Source organism: Rhinoderma darwinii, chromosome 2, assembly GCF_050947455.1.
Source record: "Rhinoderma darwinii isolate aRhiDar2 chromosome 2, aRhiDar2.hap1, whole genome shotgun sequence".
NCBI classification, from domain to species: Eukaryota; Metazoa; Chordata; class Amphibia; order Anura; family Rhinodermatidae; genus Rhinoderma; species Rhinoderma darwinii.
Genome location: NC_134688.1, coordinates 227,548,362 through 227,575,711, shown reverse-complemented (window position 1 = coordinate 227,575,711; position 27,350 = coordinate 227,548,362). Strand labels below are relative to the sequence as shown.

General features: G+C 41.8%; 1 protein-coding gene across 3 annotated transcripts in view; it reads right to left on the bottom strand.

The window, feature by feature from the left end:
• The window catches only part of RFFL (ring finger and FYVE like domain containing E3 ubiquitin protein ligase), an 82,744-nt gene that overhangs the window by 13,054 nt on the left and 42,340 nt on the right, over nt 1–27,350 (bottom strand). For 2 of the 3 annotated variants that reach the window (XM_075850398.1, XM_075850399.1), the window contains exon 2: nt 2,897–3,075. In XM_075850398.1, the coding sequence (XP_075706513.1) occupies nt 2,897–3,064 (168 nt within the window). In that variant the 5' untranslated portion in view covers nt 3,065–3,075. The remainder of the gene's footprint in view (nt 1–2,896; nt 3,076–27,350) is intronic. The other variant, XM_075850396.1, reaches the window with a different exon arrangement.

Below are 27,350 nucleotides of genomic sequence, written 5' to 3'. Positions count from 1 at the left end.
TACCCGCGTGTGGACCTTTGGGTGCTCTGTATCCGCCAACATATATGAATCGTTATAAACATCGCTATAATAATACTGACTGTCTCCACGAGCCTATTTTTAGATCAAGTTTTGATCTTTTACCTGATTGGGACTATATACGATACCAGCGGTAACTACGTTATAACATGTACTTCTTTAATCACACAGTGCTTTGTGATTGGTGGTTGCTTGACAACGGTGAACGCTTTGCGAGGGAAGTGCTCGGGGCGGTGAATGCGTTGTCATCACTGCGCTCCTGAAGCATCCTGTTGCATAGCGACGTAAAAACTTCCGGTCCTCTAACCGCATGTCAGCAACTTATATACACACACCCACATACCTTACAATACCACAATACCATGCTTTGTGTACTGAGTGCTGTGATACACATAGCCTGTACGCAATTTGGACGATGAAGGTCCTGAAGCTCTGATTGGTGAGGGGAACTAATGTGACTAGTTCTGACACAACTGTTGTATATTTGATTATGTTGTAATCATGTATTATTGCATGTTTATTATGCGATAATGTTGTTTATTTTAAATGTATCTGCACGTGCACTTTCTGTATCAATATTTTGATTGTACTTGATACCATTCATATACACAATGCTCTGTAATTCTGTCACTTTGCACTTTATTTGTATTTTGATGAGATGAATTATGTAAATGCTCTTTTGCTCTTTATAAACCGTTATCACTCAGTATGTCACCATGCTTGATAAAGGCAACGTTTCTGTCCTACTATGGGACCTTTTTCAAGCTTGAAAAAGGTCCCATAGTAGGACAGAAACGTTGCGGTTGTGTTGGCAGAATAAGCCACTCTTTTTGATTACTCCGGTGTGCTGTGGGATTTCTTCTTCTTTTATATTTATAATCCGTGGATCAGGATTACCCGCTTGCACCCCCTCACATGTTGGATTTTGGACATTGAGTGCTGCTCATTTGTGCGTGTATATATAGTTCCCTGGGGATTAAAAAAAATAAATCTTAAAATCAAATATATTTACTTTTAGGCTACATTCACACGACAGTGAAAAACGGCTGTTTTCAGAACAATGAAGTTCCATGGGTGTATTCACGTGGCCGTTTTTTTGTTTTTTTAACGGCCCGTGAACATGTTTTCACAACCAGACGGCTCCCATAGTAGTCAATGAATCAGTTTTTTAGGAAACAATCCTTGTAACGGCCGGTAATAACGGATCCTGGCCGAGGACTCGCCGCACACAGCAGATTACGTTCCTACAGCGAGCTACGGTGGCACTATTTACAGGGGAGGGGGTGGAATCTACAAGGGGGGCACTATCTACAGGGGATGCTGTGGCGCTATCTACATGGTCACCGTAGCACTATGTGGGCTCTGTGGCGCTATCTACAATGGGCACTGTGGTACTATGTGAACACTGGAACTTTATATGTGGGCACTGTGGTACTATGTGGGCACTGGCACTTTATATGTGGGCACTGTGGTGCTATCTACAGTGGGCACTGTGGTCCTTTGTGGGCATTATCTACAGTGGCCACGGTGGCACGGTCTAAAGGGACATTGCAGCACTATCTACAAGGGCAATGTGGTGATTTCAGGGGTTTGGGACCAAAAAAAAAACTGACAAATGAAATCCATCCTAATTTTATTTTTTTTTATTTTTTTTAACGGCCATGAAAGACGGATGGCAAATGGCCATTAAAAACGGACAGTCGGACTGGAAATGGATTCAAATTTAGAGACCCACTGATGCAAAACGGCCATGAAAAACTGACAATAACTAAGAATTCCTCACCATTTTCTCGCTGCCTGTGTTTGGGTCCCTTACCACATCGCTCTTTACATGTCTGTGTAATAATAGGTTACTCACAGGGACAACACGTCATGCAAGCGGGCTGGTCAGTCACAGCCAGCTGTAGTCGACACATCACTGCAGCAGTCCAGGACTGGCTGAACCACTCACGTGACAGTCATCACACCGGCGTGTTAACAGATGTGGAGACCCAGACAACATTAGCAAAAGAACCCTGGGAATTCTTAAAATAAGTGCATTGTAAAGTTTATTAGATTAGCATTTTCGGCAGAGTTAAACTTTTTTTTTAGCCCCAGAATACATCTTAACAGAGGTTGTTTGAACATAGCGATAATGGCGTATTTGGTTTAAATAAACTAAGTAAATAGAGGGGAGTCCCTTATTCAGGAACTCCATCAATTGGTCAAAAGTAGAGAGCAGCTACAAGGAGTCTTTTTGGAGCACCCAGGGCATCCATGCATTACACAGAGAGTCCATTTACTTTAATGGGCACCATGTATTTCTCCTGTGGTGGCACTGGGAGTTGAATACTTGCAGCTGGATTTCCCTGAACATTAAAGTTCATCTCTTAGGGTTCAAGCCGCAGGACAACCTTTGATTAGCTTATAGTCAGGGGGCCCTTCTAACAAAAAGGAATTTTTCAAAGAGGACAACCATTTAAAGAAATATATATGTGACCTGTTCCCATAAACCTGTATTTTTCCCAGTTTGTACATTGAGCTTTAAAAAAGGGGTTGTCCCATCAAGACAGCCCCTCTCTGTCTGCCCTATAGAGCATATGGACATCATAGCGGGGAGTCCCCGCTTGGGACCGCCTCTATGATCAAAAACAGGGAGCCGCTCTGTAAGAGCAGCTGCCACTTAAGCGGAAGCAGCACATCTTTGCAATTATTCATTTTAATGGCCGACATGTAATGCTACAGCGGCCGCTGCAGGGGAAATGTGACTGGCCGCAGTTTCCCCCGGCAATGACACCCGATTGCCGGGGGTGAAGAAAACAGGACCGGCTTCTTTTTGAAGATTAGTTACCTTAATGAGACCATCCCTATTTTGAGTAAAGAAAATCTCAGCACTTACTTTTCTACTAGTGCTTGGTAGCCTGGTATGACAAGATTTGCAGCTAATTTCTGAAACTGGAGGCGAAGTTCTGATGTTTTGATTGGGGCGGTCATGCGTTCTTGCACTCGGAGGGATCTCTTCGGGCTCAGTATCTACACACAGCCAGTTACAGCATGCAGCCCACATAATCACACCTGCTAAAAAGAAATTTAAAGTTTGAGAAATTTGCTAAGAAAACAAGTGCATGTTAACAATAAAGATATGTTCCCTTGCAATTAAATCCTACATCAAATTTCGAATTAAAAGCGACACGTTTGCACCACAATTTTGGGCGCGTTGCAATTTTCATGGCTCGGCCACATTGTGTACAGGACGTTAAAATGTAAGTTCGCCTCTTAAACACTACGCTACAGTTTTATATTTGATCTTCATAAAAAAAAATACCTTGCTTCACTCATCTTATACTGATTCGAGTTACAGCTTGCATTATAGTTCAGAGCTGCATTGACAATTCTTCAGGCTTCAGATGTGCAATCTCCCATCATTCATTGCTGACTGGAGATTTGCAATCTGGCGTAGATTACAAATTCACTGAAGTGACATTTGAGTAAAATATACCTTTTATTATAGTAACTCGCTAAAAACAGGGGTAACACACCACTGTGAAAAAAGCCCCACCGTGTATATTAAAAATGTATTAAACAGTAAACACTGAATCATTTAGATAAGTATATCTCAGTGTTTATAACGATATTCACCGGAATCAGCATTTAACCTGGGCACAACAATAGTACGAGCCCCAAGAACACACCAGGGTCCGTGATCAACACCGGAATCTCCTAGCGCTGGGTCCTAGCGTAGATTACACCAGGCTCCATACAGGAACCTGGTGTAGGAAAACTCTCCCACATTATAGGTGCTTAGCCGAGACATAACCCTTTAAAGTCCTGTGCTGTAAATGTACGGTGCGGTGATCGAAGGGGCACAATAGTTGTGCCATTGCAATCACCTGCGGGTGGCAGCTGTGATTGAGACTCAAACCCAGGCCATTTAATAGCGATCGCAACATGACAAAGGAGAGAGACTCCCTTTGCTCTTTTGATACTCTGCCCGTTGATAGCGATTGCCAGGACTGATGGTATTGAGAGACCGCCTAGCTATATCTGTTGTGTTGGTCATGTAGGTTGCATGACCGATAAATGTTTTCATGTCCCCAATGCCGCTATTGCAAGTGCCACAGAGGCACCCCATCATGTTCAATACTCTATCTGCACTGAACACTGTCTGCCCCTCCCCTCCGAGTGGCATCTCTAGCGTACCATCAGGAAACCGCTTGAGCGGTCACCCAGAACAGAGGAGGTATATGTGATCACGGTGCCAGGGACATTAAAATGGAGATTTGCCATAAACGTTTAAGTTGGGAATACCCCTTTAATCGTTATAACCCATGCAGTACATTTAAAACAAAATTTAAGGTGTTCTTCAAACATAGAGAAAACACAAAAAACAAAAGGCGAAATTTAATTTTTTGCGAAGAGAAAAAAATAAATAAAAATAAAAAGAGTCAGGAGGACCTAGACCAAAAGACACACTATACTGCATACATGGTAAAGGCACTGAGTGCATATCAGCTACCCTCAGGTTTAGCAACAGAACCTGAAAAACTATAAGGAAACCAGCAGTCCACACTCGAGCAAGTTGGACTGATCTTACCGGAATCATGCAGTAAGCAACTAAATGGAGTGAGGAAGAGGATGGGAAAGGTGGAACGGACGGGAGAGACAGAGGGGGAGGCCCGGGAGGGGTTAATAGAAAGAGGATTGAGCTGTAATCTCACATGGCTATATAGAAACAGCAGTAGGTGGCCAAGAGGTAGGAGGATATATGTAGAGGGGAGGAGTAGGAGGACATCTGTCTGTTTGTAATAAAGTACACGAGGATCAGCAACACCCTAGAATATGCATAGTAATGGTGCATGTCCTAAGGGGGAGTGAGGGACTATTTTGGAGAGCTATTTAGGTTATTAGAAAAACCAGTTGTAATTTATCTGTTCGTTAAGTCCCTTTTTTTCCCCCCATATGAATGGAGCAGTACTGCGGACACTCGGCCACTGCTCCATTCACGGTCTATGGGGCTACCTTAGATGGTGCTCCGCTGTCTGCAGCAGCCCTACAGCAAATGAATAGAGTGGTGGCCAAACATGCACAGTACCGCTTATGTGGCGCAAGGGTTGGCAAGGTAAGCCCATTCTCTGGATCTGTGGGAGTCCCAGCGGTCGGACCCCCTCCCAGTGATCAGATATATATTGATCATCGGAAAATCCCTTTAAGGCCAAAATGACCGGTATCTTTTAGGGGTAACAAGAGGTGTCTGTCATCAAGCTTATTATCGGTTTCCTATAGCAACCAGCAGCATTGTGAATGCAGATCTGGACTATAGAATACATTATTACTCAGCAAAAGTCCAAGATAAGTAATGCAATGTATTTAAAGTTACTAAATGATTAGATTATATCTACATTACAATACAAAATGGTATAATATGCCCTAAATCAAGAGGATCCACATCTCTCACATGATCAACAATGCAATAATATTGCAAAATTAAAACTAAAAACACATTAACCCTCAGTCACCAGCCTATTTTAGTGAGCAATTTTTTCAGTTTTTCCGTCATCGCATTCAGAGAGCTATAACTTTCTTTATATTTCCATCGACATAGATGTATGAGGACTTGTTTTTTGCAATGGCACCTTTTGTGGTACATATAATTTTTTGATTAACTTTTATTAACTTTTTATAGGGGGGGGGGGGGGGAGGAAAAAAAACTGCAACTTCACCATTGTTCCATGAGTTTTAACCCCTTAAGGACGCAGCCTAGTTTCTAGTTTTGGCCTTAAGGCTCAGAGCCCATTTTTCAAATCTGACATATTTTACTTTATGTGGTAATAACGTCGGAATGCTTAAACCTATCCAAGCGATTCGGAGATTGTTTTTTCGTGACACATTGGGCTTCATGTTTGTGGTAAAATTTGGTCGATATATTCAGTGTTTATTGGTGATAAATTGCAAAATGTAGAGAAAATTTTGAAAAAATAGCATTTTTCAGAATTTAAATGCATCTGATTGTAAAAAAGACGGTTATACCACCCAAAATAGTTACTAGTTCACATTTCCCATATGTCTACTTTAGATTGGCATCGTTTTTTGAACATTCTTTTATTTTTCTTGGACGTTACTAGGCTTAGAACATAAACAGCAATTTCTCATATTTTTAAGAAAATTTCAAAAGCCTTTTTTTTAAGGTACCTCTTGAGTTCTGAAGTGGCTTTGAGGGGCCTATGTATTAGAAACCCTGATAAAACACCCCATTTTAAAAACTAGGCCCCTCAAAGTATTCAAAACAGCAGTTAGAAAGTTTTTTAACCCTTCAGGCATTTCACAGGAATTAAAGCAAAGTGGAGGTGAAATTTGCAAATTTAATTTTTCTTGCTGAATTTCAATTTTATTCAATTTTTTTTCTGTAACACAGAAGGTTTAACCAGAGAAACACTACTAAACATGTATTGTCCAGATTCTGCAGTTTTTAGAAATGTCCCACATGTGGCTCTACTGCGCTCGTGGAACAAAACACAAGCTCTAGAAGCAAAGAAGCACCTAGTGCATTTTGAGGCCTCTTTTTTATTAGAATATATTTTAGGCAGCATGCCAGGTTTGAAAAGGTGTTGAGGTGCCAAAACAGTAAGAATCCCCCAAACGTGACCCCATTTTGGAAACTACACCCCTCAAGGAAATAAAATATGGTTGTTGTTACAATTTTGACCGCACAGTTTTTTCACAGCACCTATTTGAATTGGGCTGTGAAATGAAAAAAATGTCATTTTTTCCAATAAGATGTAATTTTTTATCAAAATTTCTTATTTTCACAGGGAACAAAATACCCCATTTTGTTGCCCAATTTCTCCTGAGTGCAGCAATACCCTATTTGTGGCGATAAACTGCCGTTTGGGCCCATGGGAGGCCTCAGAAGGGAAGGAGCGCTGTGTGTTCTTTGGAGTGCAGATTCTGCTGGTTTGGTTTTCGGGTGCCGTGTCGCATTTGCAGAGCCCCAGAGGTATCAAAGCAATGGAAACCCACCAGAAGTGACCCCATTTTGGAAACTACACCCCTCAAGGAATTCATTTATGGGTAATGTGACCATTTTGACCCCATAGTTTCTTCACAGAACTTATTTGAATTGGGCTGGGAATTAAAACAAAATTATTTTTTCCAATAATATGTCGTTTTAGCTAAAAAATTCTTATTTTCACAAGAAATAAAATACTCCATTTTGTTGCCCAATTTGTCCTGAGTGCGGCAATACCCCATTTGTGGTGATAAACGGCCTATTGGGCCCATGGGAGGGCTCAGAAGGAAAGGAGCGCTATTTGTTCTTTGGAGTCCAGATTTTGCTGGATTGGTTTTCGGATGCCATGTCGCATTTGCAGAGCCCCAGAGGTATCAAAGCAATAGAAACTAACCACAAATGACCACATTTTGGAAACTACACCCCTCAAGGAATTCTCTTATGGGTGTTGTGACCATTTTGACCCCATAGTTTTTTCACAGAACTTATTTGAATTGGGCTGGGAATTAAAACAAAATTATTTTTTTCAAATAATATGTAGTTTTGGCTGAAAATGTCTTATTTTGACAAGAAACAAAATACCCCATTCTGTTGCGCAATTTGTTCTGAGTGCCGCAATACCCCATTTGTGGTGATAAACTGCCGTTTGGGCCCATGGGAGGGCTCAGAAGGAAAGGACCACCATTTGGCCTACTGGTGATTTTCTAGTGCGAAGTCATGTATGCAGAAGCCCCTGAGGTACCAGTACAGTTGAAACCCGCAAGAAGTGACCGCGTTTTAAAAACTACACCCTTAAGGCATTCATCTAGAGGTGTAGTGAGTATTTTGACCGGAGACTACACCCCATAAACTGTAATGTGGGTTCTCCCGGGTATGGCAATACCCTACATGTGGCTGTTATCAGCTGCCTGGGCACACAGCAGGGCCCAGAGGGGAAAGACGAGTGGGGATAAGCTGTGCGGAGTGGATCAGGGTAAATTATAAACCAAGGGATGTATGATAAATTTGAAAACACTCTTTCATACAGAGCTCTGGTTATTCGGGACACATGTCACATTGATATATTGTGTCATCCCTTATCGCCCTCTTATAGCAGACTTTGCACCTCTTGACTTTTTCCCTTCTTGCCAGTTTGGGGAACTTCTCCTGGAAAGTGTTGCCACCCTGGTACGATGCGTGTGGCCCCGCTTCCAGAAGTACTGGGTGCCCCCCCCTTCTTGGTCCCTAAAGATTAGGTTCTTGATAATCACCTCTTGAAATTCCAGGAAAGTTCCCCTCTGGCCTGCACATCGATGTAGCACGTACACATTGTACAATGCCATCTGTAGGATGTGCACGGCCAGCTTCTTATACCACACCGCATGGTGCTGTAGGGCTTCAGGACTTGATCTGACAAGTCCATCCCTCCCATGTACCTATTGTAGTCCAGGATGCAGTCTGGTTTGGGGGTGGCCTTTCCTTCATATATCCTAAATCTGTAGGTATACCCTGATGCACTCTCACAGCTTATACATCTTCACGCCATACCTTGCCCTCTTACCCGGCAGGTACTGGCGGAATTGAACCCTCCCTTTAAAATGTACCAGGGACTCATCAATAGAAATACACTTCTCGGGGGTGTATGCTTGGGAAAACCGGGCACTGAAACGGTCTAATAGGGGTCTCCGTTTATACAAACGGTCAAAACTGGGGTCATCTCGGGGTGGGCACGGCTCATTATCAGTATAATGTAAGAAGCGAAGTATTGCCTAATTTATTTTTAAGGTTACAGTTCAGTTCTGAAGTTGCTTTGAGGGGCCCATATATTAGAAACCCCTATCAAACACCCCATTTTAGAAACTAGACCCCTCAAAGTATTCACAACAGCATTTAGAAAGTTTATGAACCCTTTAGGTGTTTCACAGAAATTTAGAGCAAAGTAGGTGAAATTTATATTTATTTTTTTGTCAGAAAATTTATACCATTTTTTTTTATATGGTTATCAGAGAAACGCAACTTAATACGTATTGCCCAGATTCTGCAGTTTTGCGAAATAACCCCCATGTGGCCCTAGTGCGGTAATGGACTGAAGCACCGGCCTCCGACGCAAAGGAGCACCTAGTGGATTTTGAGGCCTCTTTTTTTATTAGGCACCATGTCCGGTTTGAAGAGGTCTTGTGGTGCCAAAACATTGGAAACCCCCCAAAAGTGACCCCATTTTGGAAACTAGACCCCTTGAGGAATTCATTGTAGTTTTCTAGGGGTGCATGCGGCTTTTTGATCAGTTTTTATTCTATTTTTAGGTGGCGTGGTGACTAAAAAACAGCAATTCTACTATTGTTTTTTTATTCTATTTTTTTTACAGCGTTCACCGTGCGCTATAAATGACATATTCACTTTATTCTGCGGGGCGATACGATTACGGCGATACCAGATGTTTATAGATTTTTTTTATGTCTTATGGTGTTTGCACAATAAAATACGTTTTGTAAAAAATCATTCACTTTTTGTGTTACCATATTCTAAGAGCCAGAACTTTTTTATTTTTCCATCAATAAAGCTGTGAGAGGACTTATTTTTTGCGTAACGAACTGTAGTTTCGATCAGTACCATTTTTAGGTACATGCGACTTTTTGATCTCTTTTTATTACATTTTTTGGGAGGTGAAGTGACCAAACAATTGTGATTGTGGTACGGTTTATTATTATTTTCTTTTACGGCGTTCTCCGTGCGGGATAAATAACGAAATAATTTTGTAGTTCAGGCCGTTACGGACGCGGCGATACCAATTACGTATAGTTTATTTGTTTGTTTATATATTTTTATTAATAATAAATGACTGATAAGGTAAAAAGGGGGATTTTTACTTTTAATACTTGTAAAACTTTTATTTTCTTATTTTTACACATATTTTTTTTACTTTTTTTTTACTTTATTACTTTGTCCCACTAGGGGACTTGAGGGCAGGAGGCCCTGATCGCTATTCTAATACACTGCACTACATGCGTAGTGCAGTGTATTAGAACTGTCAGCTACTCACTGACAGCAAGCATAGTGGGTCCTGACGTTGTCAGGACCCACTAGGCTTCCATCTATGGCATAGCCGGACGCCATTGTTTGGTGTCCGGTTGCTATAGTCACCATCGCCGGCCGCTATCGTGTAGCAGGCCAGTGATGGCAGCTTAACCCCTAAAAAGCCGCGATCTCTATAGAACGCGGCTTTTAAGGGGTTAATCAGCAGGGACACAGGAATCGGTCCCCGCTGTAGGAGCTGTGACAGCTGCTGTACGAGACAGCAGCTGTCACAGCTCCTGTATGTGTAGGGAGGAAGGCCGAAACGGCCGTTACTCCCGAGACGTACTATTAGGTCATGGAGCGCGAACGATACAGCTGCCATGACCGAATAGTACGTCCAGGAGCGGGAAGGGGTTAAATTACACCTTTCACCGTAAATATAATGTTATCTTTATTCTTTGCATCAGTACGGTTATGGTGATACCAAGTATGTATACGTATTTTATGTTTTACTACTTTTGCGCAGTAAAAACAAAACACTTGAACTAAAATTATTTATTTTTGCATCATCGCATTCCAAGAGCCATAACTCTTGAATTTTTTCCATCTATGAAGTCATAGCAATAGTTTTCATTGGCACCATTTTGGGGTACATGGCACTTGGTTAACTTGTATTATTTTCTGGGGGGTAATGGAAGACATAATTCTGCAGTTTTTTTGTTTTTTTTACTGTGCAACTTTAACAGTTTTTATTTCACACTAATTCTTTTTTTAGTCCCACTAGGGGACCTCACTAAGCGACCCTTTGATAGTAATTATACCAAAGCATTATATAAGCTATGTTAAAGCATTACTGACAGGCAATCTATTAGGCATATAGCCATTACAGGCCTGGGGGCCTTTTAGGCCTTGGCTGCCATGACAACCTATCGGCAGCCCACAAAAACTATTTGTGTGCCACCAATGGGTGACAGAGGGAGCCCCATACACCCGTAAATCACGTAGATTTAGTGGCCATCTAAGGGGTTAAACAGACACGATCGGAGTAAACTTTAAATTGCAACCATCAGAGCAAGAGATTGCCTCCAGCCCGCACAGGACACCAATGCAGGACAAAAAAAAAAAACACCCACATTGTGGCTGGTGGGGTGATCGGGGGCAGCAAAATCTTAAATGGTACGGGGAGGGGTCGAGTGGGGGCTCATTTGAAAACTCTTTTCAAAACGAGAACAATGGCGCAATTAATTTTTAGATCAGATTTTTTTGGCGGAGATATTTAACTTTAAAGGTATCATCTTCATTATCGGCTACGGCCGGTGTTGGCATTACCCAAAATATACAGTGCGGGTAAAATCCAAAATGTGTGTAGGCGCGTGTGCGTGTGAGCTTGGGAATGTCACATCAAGGTGACTTTAAATTACGTATTATTACAATTGGCCTCGGCGATACAAAATGGACCTGGTCTACGATTATAACATGATTTCATGTATACACATTTCGGTAGTCGCTTGTGAATTTCAGAGAGCGCTAATTCGGAGAGTAATTTTCATTTTTGTATATTTCTATTGTCATATCAAAAAATGCATTTGACCGAAACGGAAAGGATCACTTTATTGATGTTGAGAGGGTATGGTGAAGAAAAAACAAGATCCTATCGAGAAGTAGCGGCTTTATTCAATGCCACTTATCCTGTCCGTGATCCAATTTGATTGTTAACTGTTAAAAGAACTGTTTGTTTCTAAATAACCCCTTCAGGACCCAGCCTGTTCTGGCCTTCAGGACACAGCCAATTTTTTCAAATCTGACATGTGTTACTTTATGTGGTAATAACATCGGAATGCTTTTACCTATCCAAGCGATTCTGAGATTGTTTTCTCGTGACATGTTGTACTTTAGGTTAGTGAAAAAAAATTGGTTGATAATTTCGATATTTATTTCTGAAAAACACCCAAATTTTTTTTTAAAAATTAGCATTTTACTAAAAATGTAAACGTATCTGCTTGTAAAACAGATAGTAATACCACGCAAAATAGTTACTAGTTAACGTTTCCCATATGACTACTTTATGTTTGCATCATTTTTTGAACGTTCTTTTATTTTTCTAGGACATTACAAAGCTTAGAACTTTAGCAGCAATTTCTCATATTTTAAAGAAAATCTCAAAAGGCCATTTTTTCAGGGACCAGTTCAGTTCTGAAGTGGCTTTGAGGGCCTTATTAGATTAGAAAATCCCCAGAAGTCACCCTATTTTGAACTGCTCCCCTCAAAGTATTCGAATCAGTATTCACAAAGTGTTTTAACCCGTTAAGCATTTCACAGGAATTAAAGCAAAGTAGAGGTGAAATTTACAAATCTTATTTTTTTTGCCGAAATTCATTTCGAATACATTTTTTTTTTTTTGTAACACAGAAGGTTTTACCCCGAGAAATGCAACTCAATATTTTATTGCCCAGATTCTGCAGTTTTTAGAAATATCCCACATGTGGCCCTAGTGCGCTAATGGACTGAAACACAGGCCTCAGAAGCAAAAGGAGCACCCAGTGGATTTTGGGCCTCCTTTTTTTTTAGTATATATTTTAGGCACCTTGTCAGGTTTGAAGAGGTCTTGTGGTGTCAAAACAGTGGAAACACCCCAAAAGTGACCCCATTTTGGAAACTACACCTCTCAAGGAATTTATCTAGGGGTATAGTTAGCATTTTAACCACACAGGTTTTTCGCTAAATATATTGGATTTAGTCTGTAAAAATGAAAATCTACTGTTTTTCTGAAAAAACATAGAAATTTGTAATATTTACAAGGAATAACGAAGAAAATGCACCCCAACATTTGTAAAGCAATGTCTCCCAATTACGGAAATACCCCATATGTGGTAATAAACTGCTGATTGGACCCACAGCAGGGCTCAGAAGGGAAGGAGCGCCATTTGGATTTTGGAGCACCGATTTTGCAGGATTGGTTTTCAATGCTATGTCACGTTTGCAATGCCCTGGAGGGACCAAAACTGTGGAAACCCCCAAAGTTACCCCATTTTGGAAACACCCCTCAAGGAATTTATCTAGGGGTATAGTGAGCATTTAGACAGAATTTATTAGTATTAGGCTGCGAAAATGAATATCACAATTTTTTTCCACTAAAATGTTGCATTTTCTCATTTTCACAAGGCATAAAGGAGAAAAAAAAACAACCAATTCTTGTAAAGCAAATTCTCCAGAGTATGGGAAATACCCCACATGGGGTCATAATTTTTTTTTCATTAGAAATGAATTAACCCTTTCAGGACTGATTAATTTTTTGATTTCTTCATTTTGTTTTTAACTCCCCACGTTCTTAGAGCCATAACTTTTTTATTTTTCCGTCAATAGAGTGGAGTGAGGGCTTATTTCTTGCGGGAGGAGCTGTAGTTTCTATTGACACCATTTAAAGTGCCATAAAATGTACTGGGAAACTGCAAAAAAATTATTTGCGGGCTGATATAGGAAAAGAATCTGATTCCACTTTTAGGGGTTTTCGTTTTTACAGCTTTGGCCGTGCGGTAAAAACGAAAACGTAACTTTATTCTGGGGTTCAATACAATTACTTCGATACCAAATTTATATAGTTTTTTTTATAATATACTACTTTTACAAAGAAAAATCTAATTGTTAAAATAAAAAAATTGTTTTGTTTCACCACATTCCGAGAGCTGTAACTTTTTTATTTTTCGGTTGATTGAGCGGTGGGAGGTTTTATTTTTTGCGGGACGAGCTGTAGTTTTTATTGGTACCATATTTTGGTACATAAAACAAGTGATCCAAAAGTACTATTTAATTATTTTTTGAGAGCTAAAGTGACAAAAAAAAACAGCGATTTTGGCAGTTTAAATTATTTAAGTTTTTTTATGGTGTTCACCGTGCGAGTTAAATAATGGTATATTGTAATAGTTTGTCCTTTTACGGACGTAGCGATACCAATGTTGTTAATTTTTTTACATTACTTTAGAAGAAAAATGGGAAAAGTTTTTTTTTTTTATAACTTTAAACTTTTTTCTCTCACTACTAATAACTTTAATTCTTCTACACATTTTATTAGTCCCCTTAGGGGACTTGAACCAGCGATCATTTGATCGCTGGTACAATATACTGCAATACTAATGTATTGCAGTATATCGTTATTTGTACAGGCTTCTGTAACCGCACGATCGCTGTTCCTGTCCGTTAGTCCTGGGTGTCAGTTGTAATACAGAGCTGACACCTGCAGCGTATAGAGCGGGCTCAGCACGTGAGCACGCTCCATACATCAGCCCCCGAACCATGACTATCTATTAAGTCATAGTGTGCAAAGTTACGAACGTGGCGATACAAAATGTGTTCATTTTTTTTCCTATAATGAAAGTCTTATTATAGGAAAATAAGCACTTTTTGTTTATATAACTTATAACTTTTATTTTTACACTTTTTTTTAAAAAACCTTTTTCTTACTTGTCCCACTAGGGGAAATTTAGACTTGCAGCTTTGATCGCTGCTAGAGTACATTATACTACCTACGTAGTGTAATGTGTTCTAACGGTCATTGTGACGTGACAGTCCCACTGACAGGAAGCCTCGGAGAACCGGCTGGAGGCTGCTCCTCCGAGGCTTCCGTACATGGCAACCCGGAGGTCATTGTCTGGCCTCCGATTGCCACGACAAGCATCGGTAGCCCCCACAATTACTTTGTGGGGGCTGCCGATGTGCTTCAAACTCCTTAAATGCGGCGAACGCAATCTGTCGCCTTATTTATGGGGTTAGTTGCCAAAATCAGCGGCGATGGTCCGCTGACCCGCAAGACTGGAGTGTACGCTGTCGGGGACAGCTGACCTCCCGGTTCCCGGACACTGTCCGTTAAGACAGTGTGCGCCGGGAACTGCTCCGCAACTGTACGTCCTGATGCGGGAAGCAAGCCCTCTGCAGGACGTACAGTTGCGGCGCAGCGCGTGAAGAGGTTAAAGACACACCAAGATCTGGAAGACCCAACCATGCTAGTAATGATGAAAAAGCTTTAGATGTTCTGCTCACTGTACATGATATTCCTCATACATCGGTCTCGAGTGGAGCACAACAAAATGATATCAGCGCCACATCAGTCCGTCGAATTTTGAAGAGGCATCATTATTATCCTTCTAAAAATAAATCTAGTTCAGGAGCTATCCAAAGATGATTATGACAGAAGAGTGGAATTTTGCAATACAATGATGACACGATTTGATGATACTCATCAGATTTTCAACTGGACCTGTTTTTCGGATGAAGCTACGTTTGAACTAAACGGTTCTGTAAACTCGACAGAACATGAGGTATTGGGCAGACGAAAATCCACATTGGATGAGAGACAGTCATACCCAGTATCCTCAGAAGGTTAACGTTTGGGCCGGAATATTGCTCAATCATATTGTAGGAAAGTTTTTCATCGAAGGAAACATAAATGCAGAAAATTACTGCAATTTGCTAAAAAACCAAGTGATACCGGCTATTCAAAATATTGCTGGAGAAGCTTTCCGCAATGTTTGGTATCAGAAGGATGGAGCTCTGGCTCATTTTTCTCTGCGAGCTCGAAATCTTCTGAACGATAATTTTCATGATCAATGGATTGGTAGAAGAGGCCCGATCTAATGGCCGCCAAGATCACTAGATCTGACCCCATTAGACTTTTTTTACTGCGGGTATTTAAAAAGTAAAGTCTATGAGACTAGGATCGCAAACTTAGACGAGCTGCGGGAAAAAATAGTTAACATTTCGAATTCAATCACACCAGATGTTATAAATAACGTTATGGAGAGGTTTCACATTCGCTTAGGACACTGTCAAGTTGTTATCTCGGGCTGTGTACAAACGCACGCACGCACACGTGAGAGTCAAGGGGACTCACATTAATCTAGTACCCCGATGAGATGTAAATCCGACCGTGCGACCTCCGTGCGGTACATTTGGGTAATGCCAACACTGGCTGTAGCCGATAATGAAGATCGACCCCCATGCAATTTAAGATTTTGCTGACCCCACCCACCCCACCGGGGGTTTTTTTTTTTTTTTTTGGCGTTAACTGGTAGATTTTAGGACCCCATTAAATCCCACCAAATTTCAACCCTCTAACACGAGCCACTCAAAAGTTATAAGGGTGTTCCAGAACTTTTGGTGGGCACTTTAATATATATATATATATATATATACATACATATACACACACACACACACATACACATACAATATATATATATATATACACACATACATACATACATACACACACACAGTGGATATAGAGTTTACACACCCCTGTTAAAACCCCATATTTTTGTCATGTCAAAAAATCAGTACAAGATGAAACATTTCAAAACTTTTCCCACATTTAGTGTGACCCATAATCTGTACAATTCCATTGAAAAACAATGGGAAAAATTAAAATAACAACAACAAAAATGTGGTTGCATAAGTGTGAACACCCGCTTGTAATTTGGGATGTGGTTGTGTTCAGAATTAGCCAATCACATTAAGGCCTCATTTACACGAGCGTATTATACGCGCGTGCGACGCGCGTGCTTTTCACGCGTGTCGTACGCACCTATAATAGTCTATGGGGCTGTTTAGACGATGCGTGAATTTTGCGCTGCGTGAGTGCGTTGCGTAAAACTCACGACATGTTCTATATTCTTGCGTTTTTCACGCAACACGCACCCATTGACTTCAATGGGTGCGTGAAAACAACGCATGCCACACGGACGGTCCTGCGTTGCATGCGCGAAAATCACGCAAGAGCTGTCAAAAGTATGAATGTAAACAGAAAAGCACCACGTGCTTTTCTGGTTACAAACATCCAAACGGAGTGTCAAATTAGAGATGAGCGCACCGAACTTCACCGGGTTCGGCCGAACTCGTTTTGACCGAACCCGGCAAAAAATGTTCGGGTACGCGACGTCAGGAGACAGTCACTGCCCACGGTGCTCAAAGACTTAAACTGTTTCAGCACCATGGACAGTGACTTTCGATCACAATATACATATACGTGTAAAAAAAAACAGAAGTTCGGACTTACCGATAAGTCCCGGCTCCTTCCTCCAGTCCGACCTCCCGGGATGACAATTAAGGCCAAGTGACAGCTGCAGCCAATCACAGGCCAAGCACAGGCTGCAGCCAATCACAGGCTGCAGCGGTCTCATGGCCTGCCGCGTCATCCTGGGAGGTGGGGCCGGATGACAAGAGAGGGACGCGTCACCAAGGCAACGGCCGGGAGACCGGACTGGAGGAAGCAGGCAGTTCATGGTAAGTTTGAAAGTCTTTTTTTATTCACAGGTTGTTGTATATTGTGATCGGCATTCACTGTCGAGGGTGCTGAAAGAGTTCCTGCCGATCAGTTAGCTCTTTCAGCACCTTGGACAGTGACGGGCGTTGACTAGCCTCATCTCTACACGGATGACACACGGAGCTGTCAATTGCCTTTTGCGCACGCAAAACGCAGCGTTTTTTTGCGCGCGCAAAACGCACACGCTCGTGTAAATGAGGCCTTAAACTCATGTTAAATAGTAGTCAGTACACAGCTGCCATTATTTAAAGTGATTCTGAATAACCCCATATAAAAGTTCAGCTGTTCTATTAGGATTTTCTGGACATTTGCTTTGTTGCACGTGACAGCAAAAGCCATGGTCCGTAAAGAGCTTACAACACATCAAAGGGATCCGGTTGTTGAAAGACATCAGTCAGGAGAAGAGTACCAAAGAATTTCCAAGGCATTAGATATACCATGGAACACAGTGAAAAAGGTGATCAAGAAGTGGATCACATTTGGCACAACAGTGACACTACCAAGAACCGGACATCCCTCAAAACTTAATGTAAAAACAAGACGAAAATTGGTCCGGGAGACTACCAAGAGGCCTACAGCAAAATTAAAGGAGCTACAGGACTCTGACAGGTACTGGTTGTGTAGTGTATGTGACAACAATCTTCCACATTCTTCATACGTCTGGGCTGTGGGGTAGGGTGGCAAGACAGAAGCCTTTTTAGCAAAGAAAAACATCCAAGCCCGGCAATGTTTTGCAAAGACCGACATCAAGTCTGCCAAAAGCATGTGGGAAAACGGGTTATGGTCTGATGAGTCCAGGTTGAACTATTTGGCCATAATTCCAAAACTTATGTTAGGCGCAAAGCCAACCCTGCACATCACCAAAAAAACACCATATCCATAGTGAAGCATGGTGGAGGCAGCATTATGCCTTGGGGCTGTTTTTCTCCAGCTGGAACTGGGGCTTTAGTCAAGGTGGAGGAAATTATGAACAGTTCCAAATAGTCAATATTGGCACAAAACCTGCAGGACTCTGCTAAAAAGCTTTAGATGAATATCACCTTTCAGCAAGAAAACGACCCAAAGCATCCCTCCAAAATACACAAAAGAATGGCTTCACCAGAAGATGATCAAAGTTTTGGAATGGCCCAGCCAGAGCCCAGACCTGAATCCCATTGAAAATCTGTGGGGTGACCTGAAGAGGGCCGTACACAGGAGATGCCCTCACAATCTGACAGATTTGGAGCGCTTTTGCAAGGAAGAGTGGGGAACTATTGCCAAGTCAAGATGTGCCATGCTGATAGACTTCTACCCATAAAAACTGAATGCTGTCATAAAGTCAAAGGGTAATTCAACAAAGTATTAGGTCTCTTGCACACGACCGTTGTGCCACTCGGGCCGTTTTTGATGGCATCAGATAGTCTTCACGGACCCATTCACTTTAGCGGGTGAATCTGGTCAGTGAAACATGGTCAGAGTCTCCGACCTGAGTAGAGATAGAACATGTCCTATCTTTCCTCGGATCACTGACGGGACTTGGACGGCACACTCGTTCTTGTGCATGAGGTGTTAGTTTAAGGGTGTGCATATTTATGCAACCACATTATTTTTATTTTTCCACCCTAAAAGATTTGTTTGTTTTTCAATACAATTGTACAGATTATAAGAGACATTAAAAGTTGGAAAAAGTTCTGACATTATTCATCTTGGACTGATTTGTAACATGACAAAAACCTGTCATTTTAAGAGGGGTGTGTAGACATTTTATATCCACTGTATATAGAGGCAGCAGTAGCATGGAGTACATTATACAGCAGTACAGACCAGTGTAGCTGAGACTCCAGCACTGGCGAGACATATAATTCCTACTAGAAGTGTGTCTGTATGTTTTTCTCTGCTCCTACTTCCTGCTAGAGACCTAATAATTTGTTGAATTACCCTTTGACTTTATGACAGCATTCAGTCTTTATGGGTAGAAGTCGATCAGCATGGCACATCTTGACTTACATGCAGCGCGTGTTTCGGAGTCACGCGCTCTCTCTGCTCCATCCTTCATAGAAAGTTATAGCCAGGCAGTAAAGTAACACACCCCCACCTTCTGCAGCCCGTCCGTAATCAGGGACAACCAATGCCTTTCAACCTAATAGATTGCCTGTCAGTTTTACACCGACAGGCAATAATGCTTTGGTATACTAAGTACACCAAAGCATTATATATGTGATCAGCAGATCGCATAGTGAAGTCCCCTGGCGGGACTAAAAAAAAGTAAAAAAAAAATGTAAAGCAGTTAAATAAAGTTTGTGAAAAAAAAATATAATAACAGTCAAAATCAAATAAAACTTGCCCAAAAAGTGGTTTTATTTAGTAAAAGTGTCAAAACAAATAACACATACACATATATAGTATCCCCGCGATCGTAACGACTTGAACAATAAAATGAACACATTAATTAAACCGCCAGATGAACGGCGTCCAAAAATAATGCAAAAAACAATGGCAAAATTCTCTTTTCTCCCATTCCCCCCATAAAAAAATTAAATAAAAGTTAACCTATAAGTCCTATGTACCCCAAAATAGTACTAAAGAAAACTACACATTTGCCCGCAAAAAATGAAGCCCACATACGGCCACATTGACGGGAAAAAAAAAAAATTACGTCTCTTTGAATGCGGCGATGCAAAAACAGTAATTTTTTTCTAAAAGGGTTTTTATTGTGCAAACGTAGGAAAACATATAAAACCTATACATATTTGACATCCCCGTAATCGTGCCGACCCATAGAATAAAGTTAACATGTTATTAACATAGTAAACGGCGTAAATTTATAACGTGAAAATCAATGCTGGAATAGCTGCTTATTTTCAATTCTCTCCTAAAATAAAGTTAATCGATATATTATAAGCATCTAAAAATGGTACAATTACAAAATACACCTCGTCCCGCAAAAAACAAGCCCTTATACGGCTATGTCGACAGAATAAAAAAAAAGTTACGACTTTTGGAATGCGACCGTGAAAAAACAAAAAATAATCCTTGGTCATTAACGCGCAAAATAGCCTGGTCATTAAGGGGTCAATCAAAATTATATTTTTTATTCTTTCAGTTCATTTCTCTTTAAAAATGGGAAGAAAAAAAACACTGGGGTATGAATGTCATACAGGGCAACAGTCAACTCTCGATATTTGCAGTCTACAGACCAAGGAAGTTTTTTAAATTAGGTCCATCAAGGAAACATTCTAATGAACTTTGGTTTGGAAAGTCCTCAGCATTCACTAAATGATTGTGAACCTGAAGATACAGGTTTATTTAAAGTGTAGCTAAACGTTCGACAAACTTCTGACATGTCATAGTGACATGTCAGAAGTTTTGATTGGTGGGGGTCCGAGCACTGAGACCCCCACCAATCACTAGAACGAAGCAGCTGAAGTGCTCGTGTGAGCGCTCAGCTGCTTCGTTTCTGTTCGGCTTTTTCCGGAAAGCCGATGTATCAGTGTACGGGCTCATAGACTTTGTATTGAGTCCATACACTGATTTCCGGAAAAAGCAGAACAGACACGAAGCAGCTGAGCGCTCACACGAGCACTTCAGCTGCTTCGTTCTAGAGATTGGTTGGTGGTCTCAGTGCTCGGACCCCCACCAATCCAAACTTCTGACATGTCAGAAGTTTGTCGAACATTTAGCTTCACTTTAAATCGTTCTGCATTTCCTCTGTACAGCACCCTGGAATTAATGGCGCTTTAAAAATTAATAGTAATAAAAATACAGTTATTGAAATGCCTGTCTTGTGATAAGAAACTGCAGCTTGAACAGTAGATTTGGAAATTAGCTAGCTAGTAATAAGTCAGCCAAACCTGCAAATTTCGGCAGGATCTGTCTAATATTTATGGGGCCTCCGGATTCTCCCTTAACAACATATGGGGGAAAGAATGATCAGGCATGTTGAAATCCTTGGCTCACACTGGAGAAAAGCTGCTGCCAGAGCGGTCTGGCAGTGGCTTATTCCCCTCTCCCCATTGAAAAAAAACAAACTACAACTACCATGCTTGGCCTAGCTAAGTGTGTAGGTTTATGGTGAAGTCTGGAAACATAGCGGTCATAAGAACGAGTTTATGGCCAACTTAAAGGAGTTGTCCACTATTAATTTTTTTCGAATAATTTATTTATAGAACAGGAAGTCATACAGATTTCTTATATATATGTATTTAAAATTTTCCTCATATACCTTTCTTATATCAGTGCAGCTGCCTCTGTCTAAGAAAAAAAAAAAGTGGTCTAGCCCAAAGATTAGTCCATAGTAATGCACCCATAGGGTCAGTTCACACGTTGTGTAAATAATCTATACAACCTGGATGTGAGTAGGTCTTCTGTTCCGTGGCAGCGGGAGTATCGTCGGGTGTGGCGACGTCTGAGATGTGCACACGAATGGGCGTGCATTCGCGAGGGCGCGCTTGCCCGCGCTCTGCACAATGACAAGACTATGTGATCTCGCGAGAGAGCTCACACAGCACAAGCCGCCCTGACACTGTCTGTAGCTGATTGGACAGTGTCAGAGCGATAAGTTACATGCCCCCCCTGTCATTTAGAAATAAAGAAAAGCCCCATTGACAGTTCAAGGAGTTATTTACATATCGGGCGCCAAATATAACGGCACCGATATCTAAATAACGGAGGAGGATAGAATTTTTTTTAAATTGAGAAAAGGTTTGTGCAGCACTGCCTATTACATGGTAATAGTATGGGCTGGTGAAAGGTTCTCTTTAACACATCTCATATACTGTCAAATCATACAATTATAGACCTGTAAGCTTAACATCCATCGTGGGGAAAATGTTTGAGGGCCTTTTGAGGGACTACATACAGGATTATGGGACAAAAAAAATAGTAGTATAAGTGACATCCAGCACGGTTTTACGAAGGACAGAAGTTGTCAAACCAACCTGATTTGTTTTTATGAAAAGGTGAGCAGAAGCCTAGACAGAGGGGCTGCTGTGGATATTGTGTTTTTGGACTTTGCAAAGGCATTTGACACTGTCCCTCATAGACGCCTAATGGGTAAATGAAGGATTATAGGTTTAGAAAGTATAGTTTGTAATTGGATTGAGAATTGGCTCAAGGACCGTATCCAGAGAGTTGTGGTCAATGATTCCTACTCTGAATGGTCCCCGGTAATAAGTGGTGTACCCTAGGGTTCAGTGCTGGGACCACTATTATTCAACTTATTTATTAATGATATAGAGGATGGGGTTAATAGCACTATTTCTATTTTTGCAGATGACACCAAGCTATGTAGTATTTTTCAGTCTATGGAAGAGGTTTGTGAATTGCAAGTGGATTTAAACAAACTAAGGCCTCATTTAGACGAACGTGGTATACGTCCGTGGGACGCGCGTGCTTTTCACGCGGGTCGCACGGACCTATACAAGTCTATGGGGGAATGCAGACAGTCCGTGAGCTTTGCTCAACGTGAGTGCGCTGAAAAAAAAACTCACGACATGTTCTAAATTTCTGCGTTTTTCGCGCATCACGCACCCATTGAAGTCAATGGGTGCGTGAAAACCACGAAGGTCGCATGGAAGCACTTCCGTGCGAACTGCGTGATTCGCGCAAGAGCGGTCAAACTCTGAATGTAAACAGAAAAGCACCACGTGCTTTTCGGTTTACAAACATCCAAACGGAGTGTCTTAGAGATAAGCGAACCGAACTTCACCGGGTTCGGCCGAACTCGTTTTGACCGAACCCGGCAAAAAATTTTCCGGTACGCGACGTCAGGAGACAGTCACTGTCCACGGTGCTGAAAGAGTTAAACTGGTTCAGCACCCTGGACAGTGACTTCCGATCACAATATACATGAACGTGTAAAAAAAAAAAAAAAAGAAGTTCTGACTTACCGATAACTCCCGGCTTCTTCCTCTAGTCTGACCTCCCGGGATGACAATTCAGTCCAAGTGACAGCTGCAGCCAATCACAGGCCAAGCACAGGCTGCAGCCAATCACAGGATGCAGCGGTCACATGGACTGCCACGTCATCCAGGGAGGTGGGGCCGGATGTCAAGAGAGGGACGCGTCACCAAGGCAACGGCCGGGAGACCGGACTGGAGGAAGCAGGAAGTTCTTGGTAAGTATGAACGGTCTTTTTTTATTCACAGGTTGGTGTATATTGTGATCGGAATTCACTGTCGAGGGTGCTGAAAGAGTTACTGCCGATCAGTTAACTCTTTCAGCACCCTGGACAGTGACTGACGTCGACTAGCCTCATCTCTATGATGGCGGCTGCGCGAAAATCACGCAGCCGCGCATCATACACTGATGACACACGGAGCTGCGTTTTTTTGCGTGCGCAAAATGCACACGCTCGTGTAAATGAGGCCTAAGTGTTTGGGCTTCCACTTGGCAAATTAAGTTCAATGTATTTAAATGTAAAGTTATGCACCTGGGTATGAACAACCTGCATGCATCATATGTCCTAGGGAGCTACACTGGGGGAGTCACTTGTTGAGAAGGATCTGGGTGTACTTGTAAATCATAAACTAAATAACAGCATGCAATGTCAATCAGCTGCTTCAAAGGCCAGCAAGATATTGTCGTGTATTAAAAGAGGCATGGACTCACGGGACAGGGATGTAATATTACCACTTTACAAAGCATTAGTGAGGCCTCATCTAGAATATGCAGTTCAGTTCTGGGCTCCAGTTCATAGAAAGCATGCCCTGGAGTTTGAAAAAATTCAAAGAAGAGTAACGAAGCTAATATGGGGAATCGAGAATCTCAGTTATGAGGAAAGATTAAAAGAATTAAACCTACTTAGCCTTGAAAAGAGACGACTAAGGGGGGACATGATTAACTTATATAAATATATTAATGGCACATACAAAAAATATGGTGAAATCCTGTTCCATGAAAAACAAGGGGGCACTCCCTCCGTCTGGAGAAAAAAAAAAGGTTCAACCTGCAGATGCGACAAGCCTTCTTTACTGTGAGAACGGTGAATCTATGGAATAGTCTACCGCAGTAGCTGGTCGCAGCAGGGACAGTAGATGCTTTAAAAAAGGCTTAGATAATTTCGTAGAACAAAAAAATATCAGCTCCTATGTGTAGAAATTTTTACCTTCCCTTTTCTCATCCCTTGGTTGAACTTGACGGACATGTGTCTTTTTTCAACCGTACGGACTATGTAACTGTCGGGAACACCTAGTTAAATTGAAGTTAAAGGTCCTCTTTATTAACCAGCAAATAAAAGCAAACAAAGAGAACAACCACATGACGTACAAGTCACAGTGACAGTGCAGTTTGCAAAGTTACAAATCAGCCTGATCATGATAAACTGTAAGAGAAACAGAAAGATGTACAGCTGATCATAGAAGTGGAGCACAGATAATGCTAAGAGTAAAACAAATGAGTAAACAAGCTACATCCACATAGTATAAAATGATAAAAGGCCAGTCAAAAACCTCATTTAAGGCCTGTTCACATCACGGTTGCCATTCCGTTGAAGGGTTCCAGCAGAGGTTTCCGTTAGGTTAACCCCTCAACGGAAACCTAAGTTTAATGGTGAGAGAAACAGAAACGGGGGTTTCCGTTTGCCTTTCCGCTAGGGGGTTAACCTGACGGAAACCTCCGACGGTACTCCTGAGCGGAAACGAACGCTGATGTGAACACAACCTTACACTTTTTTCACTGCTTTTCTCAGGGTTTTCTGGTTTTATCCTATACACAATTTAAATTTGCAAACAAGTAAACATACAGTCACCACTTTTTTCTTGACCGTATCACTTCTGAATCCTTAAAACGTGAAGCAACAAGGAGGGAACAAATACACTTCATTCCTTGTGTTCACTTTTCCCTCGTGATCAACTATTACAGTGTATTGTAAGCGTGATGACCGATTAACAAGCATTTGCTGCATTTCCCCGACGCGGTTACATTCGAAAAACGCAATTCGCATCGAAAAATGCAGCAGATTTGTACGTGCACTGGCCACCAGACTCCTAGGTATCCCTTTTCCAAGTTTCTATCGTCATATGATTTTTTTGTATTATGGTGGACAAATCAGAATACATTCTATTACAGTTTTACAATATAATACATACAGTACTGTGCAAAGTTTTAGGCAGTTGTGAAAAAATGTATTCTGCAGCCGGACAACGAACCAGAACAAACAGCCAATGGCAAAAACAAGGAGACCTAGCAGTGAGGATCTAGCGCCCACAAAGAGCCCTGATCTCAACATCTGGGATTACATGGAGACAGTAGGATTTGAGGAAGCCTACATCCGCAGAAGATTTGTTGTTAGTTCGCCAAAATGTTCGGAAACAACCTCCCTGCCGAGTTCCTTCAAAAATTGTGTGCCAGTGTACCTAGAAGAATTGATCCGGTTTTGAAGACAAAGGGTGGTTACTCCAAATATTGGATTTTATTTAGATTTCTCTGTGGTTCATTCACTTTGTATTTTGTTAAAAATAAAACTATTAACACATCTATTTTTGAAAGCACTTGCTTTACCGCAATTTTTCACAACTGCCAAAACTTTTGCACAGTACAGAAATTATATATATATATATATATATATATATATATATATATATATATATATATATATATATATACACAGGACAAGCATAACATGTATTCGTTTGTCTTTCTGGGTACTGATTAACTCTTTGTTTACAAATACAATCTTTTAGGCCTCATTCACACGGCAGGGTTTCCCGGCCGGGTGCCGGCCGTTCATAAATCGGCCGGCACCCGGCTGCATTAGGAATAATAGACCCCTAATGGGGCTATTCACACGACCGATTTTTTGACGCCCGGGAAAACCGGCCGTCAAAAAATAGGCCATGCTCTATCTTGCCCGGGTACCCGGCCGCCCGGCTCCCATAGAAGTCTATGGGGCCGGGTAATACACGGCCATCACCGGGATGTGTCCCGAGTGATGGCCGGGTTTTCCGGCGCTTGCGCTCTATCTCCTCCTCCTCACAGCGCAGAGTGCATGTGAGGAGGAGTTGATGCCATTCTGACGAATGGCATCGCTGTACACTATGTGGCAGGGCCGGGGTGTACAGCAGGTGGAAGGGAGCGCTGCGCTGGCTCCCTTCCCCTGCTTGTTTTAAAAGCACCCTGGCCCGGCGACACCTTCGATGGCGCCGCTAGCAGCTGCAGCTGCTACTACTGCAGCGACGCCACTATAGCAGAGCAGGGAGGTATCTCCCCGCTCTGCTATGTGCTAGCCGCACTTTAGCTCCTTGAAGGAGCGGAATCCCCGTGTGTTCGGGGATTCCGCTCCTGGACAGAGCGCTTGATGTCTCTGTCCATATCTGGGCAGTGACATCAGGGGAAACTCCTGAAGCGGAATCCCCGAACACATGGGGATTCCCCTTCAGGAGTTGCCGCTGATGTCACTGTCCGGATCTGCCCGGCCCGGCACGGATGCAAAACTTAATGCAAACCGGCCGGGCAAAATGGCCGATTTTACCGGCCAACACTCGGGCTCGGGAACGACCCGGTCGTGTGAATCCCGCCTTACAATTCAAGCTAGCTGTGTCATCCCCACTTCCCGATCAATACCTGTACATACATCTAAAACAATGAGTGTTACAGTTTTGCTACAGTAACAATTCACTGTATTTCAAAGATACATTCAATTGTGCTCCCACAACATAACAATTTTAAAGGATTCACTGGTGTGATATATGAGTAAAATATAACATTTATTTATAACTCTCTAAAAACAGGGGTACAATCACCACTGTGAAAAAGCCCCACCGTGTGTATAAAAACGTATTAAATAATAAACTCTGAGTTCTAATTCAATTGTGAACCTACTATAGCTCAGTGTTCAACAAGAATATCAATACGGAATCAGCATTTGAAAAATGGGCATAACAATAGTCTTGACCCTAATTCACACTAGAGTCCGTGATAACCGCACCGGAAGCTCCTAGTGTTGAGGTATACAAACAATGCTAGTGTTCCCAATGCTAAAAAATTCCTATTCACAACCGACCCAACGCGTTTCAATACTCATCATCAGGGGTCTGTAGCTTGGTCACTCTGGCCAGGGAT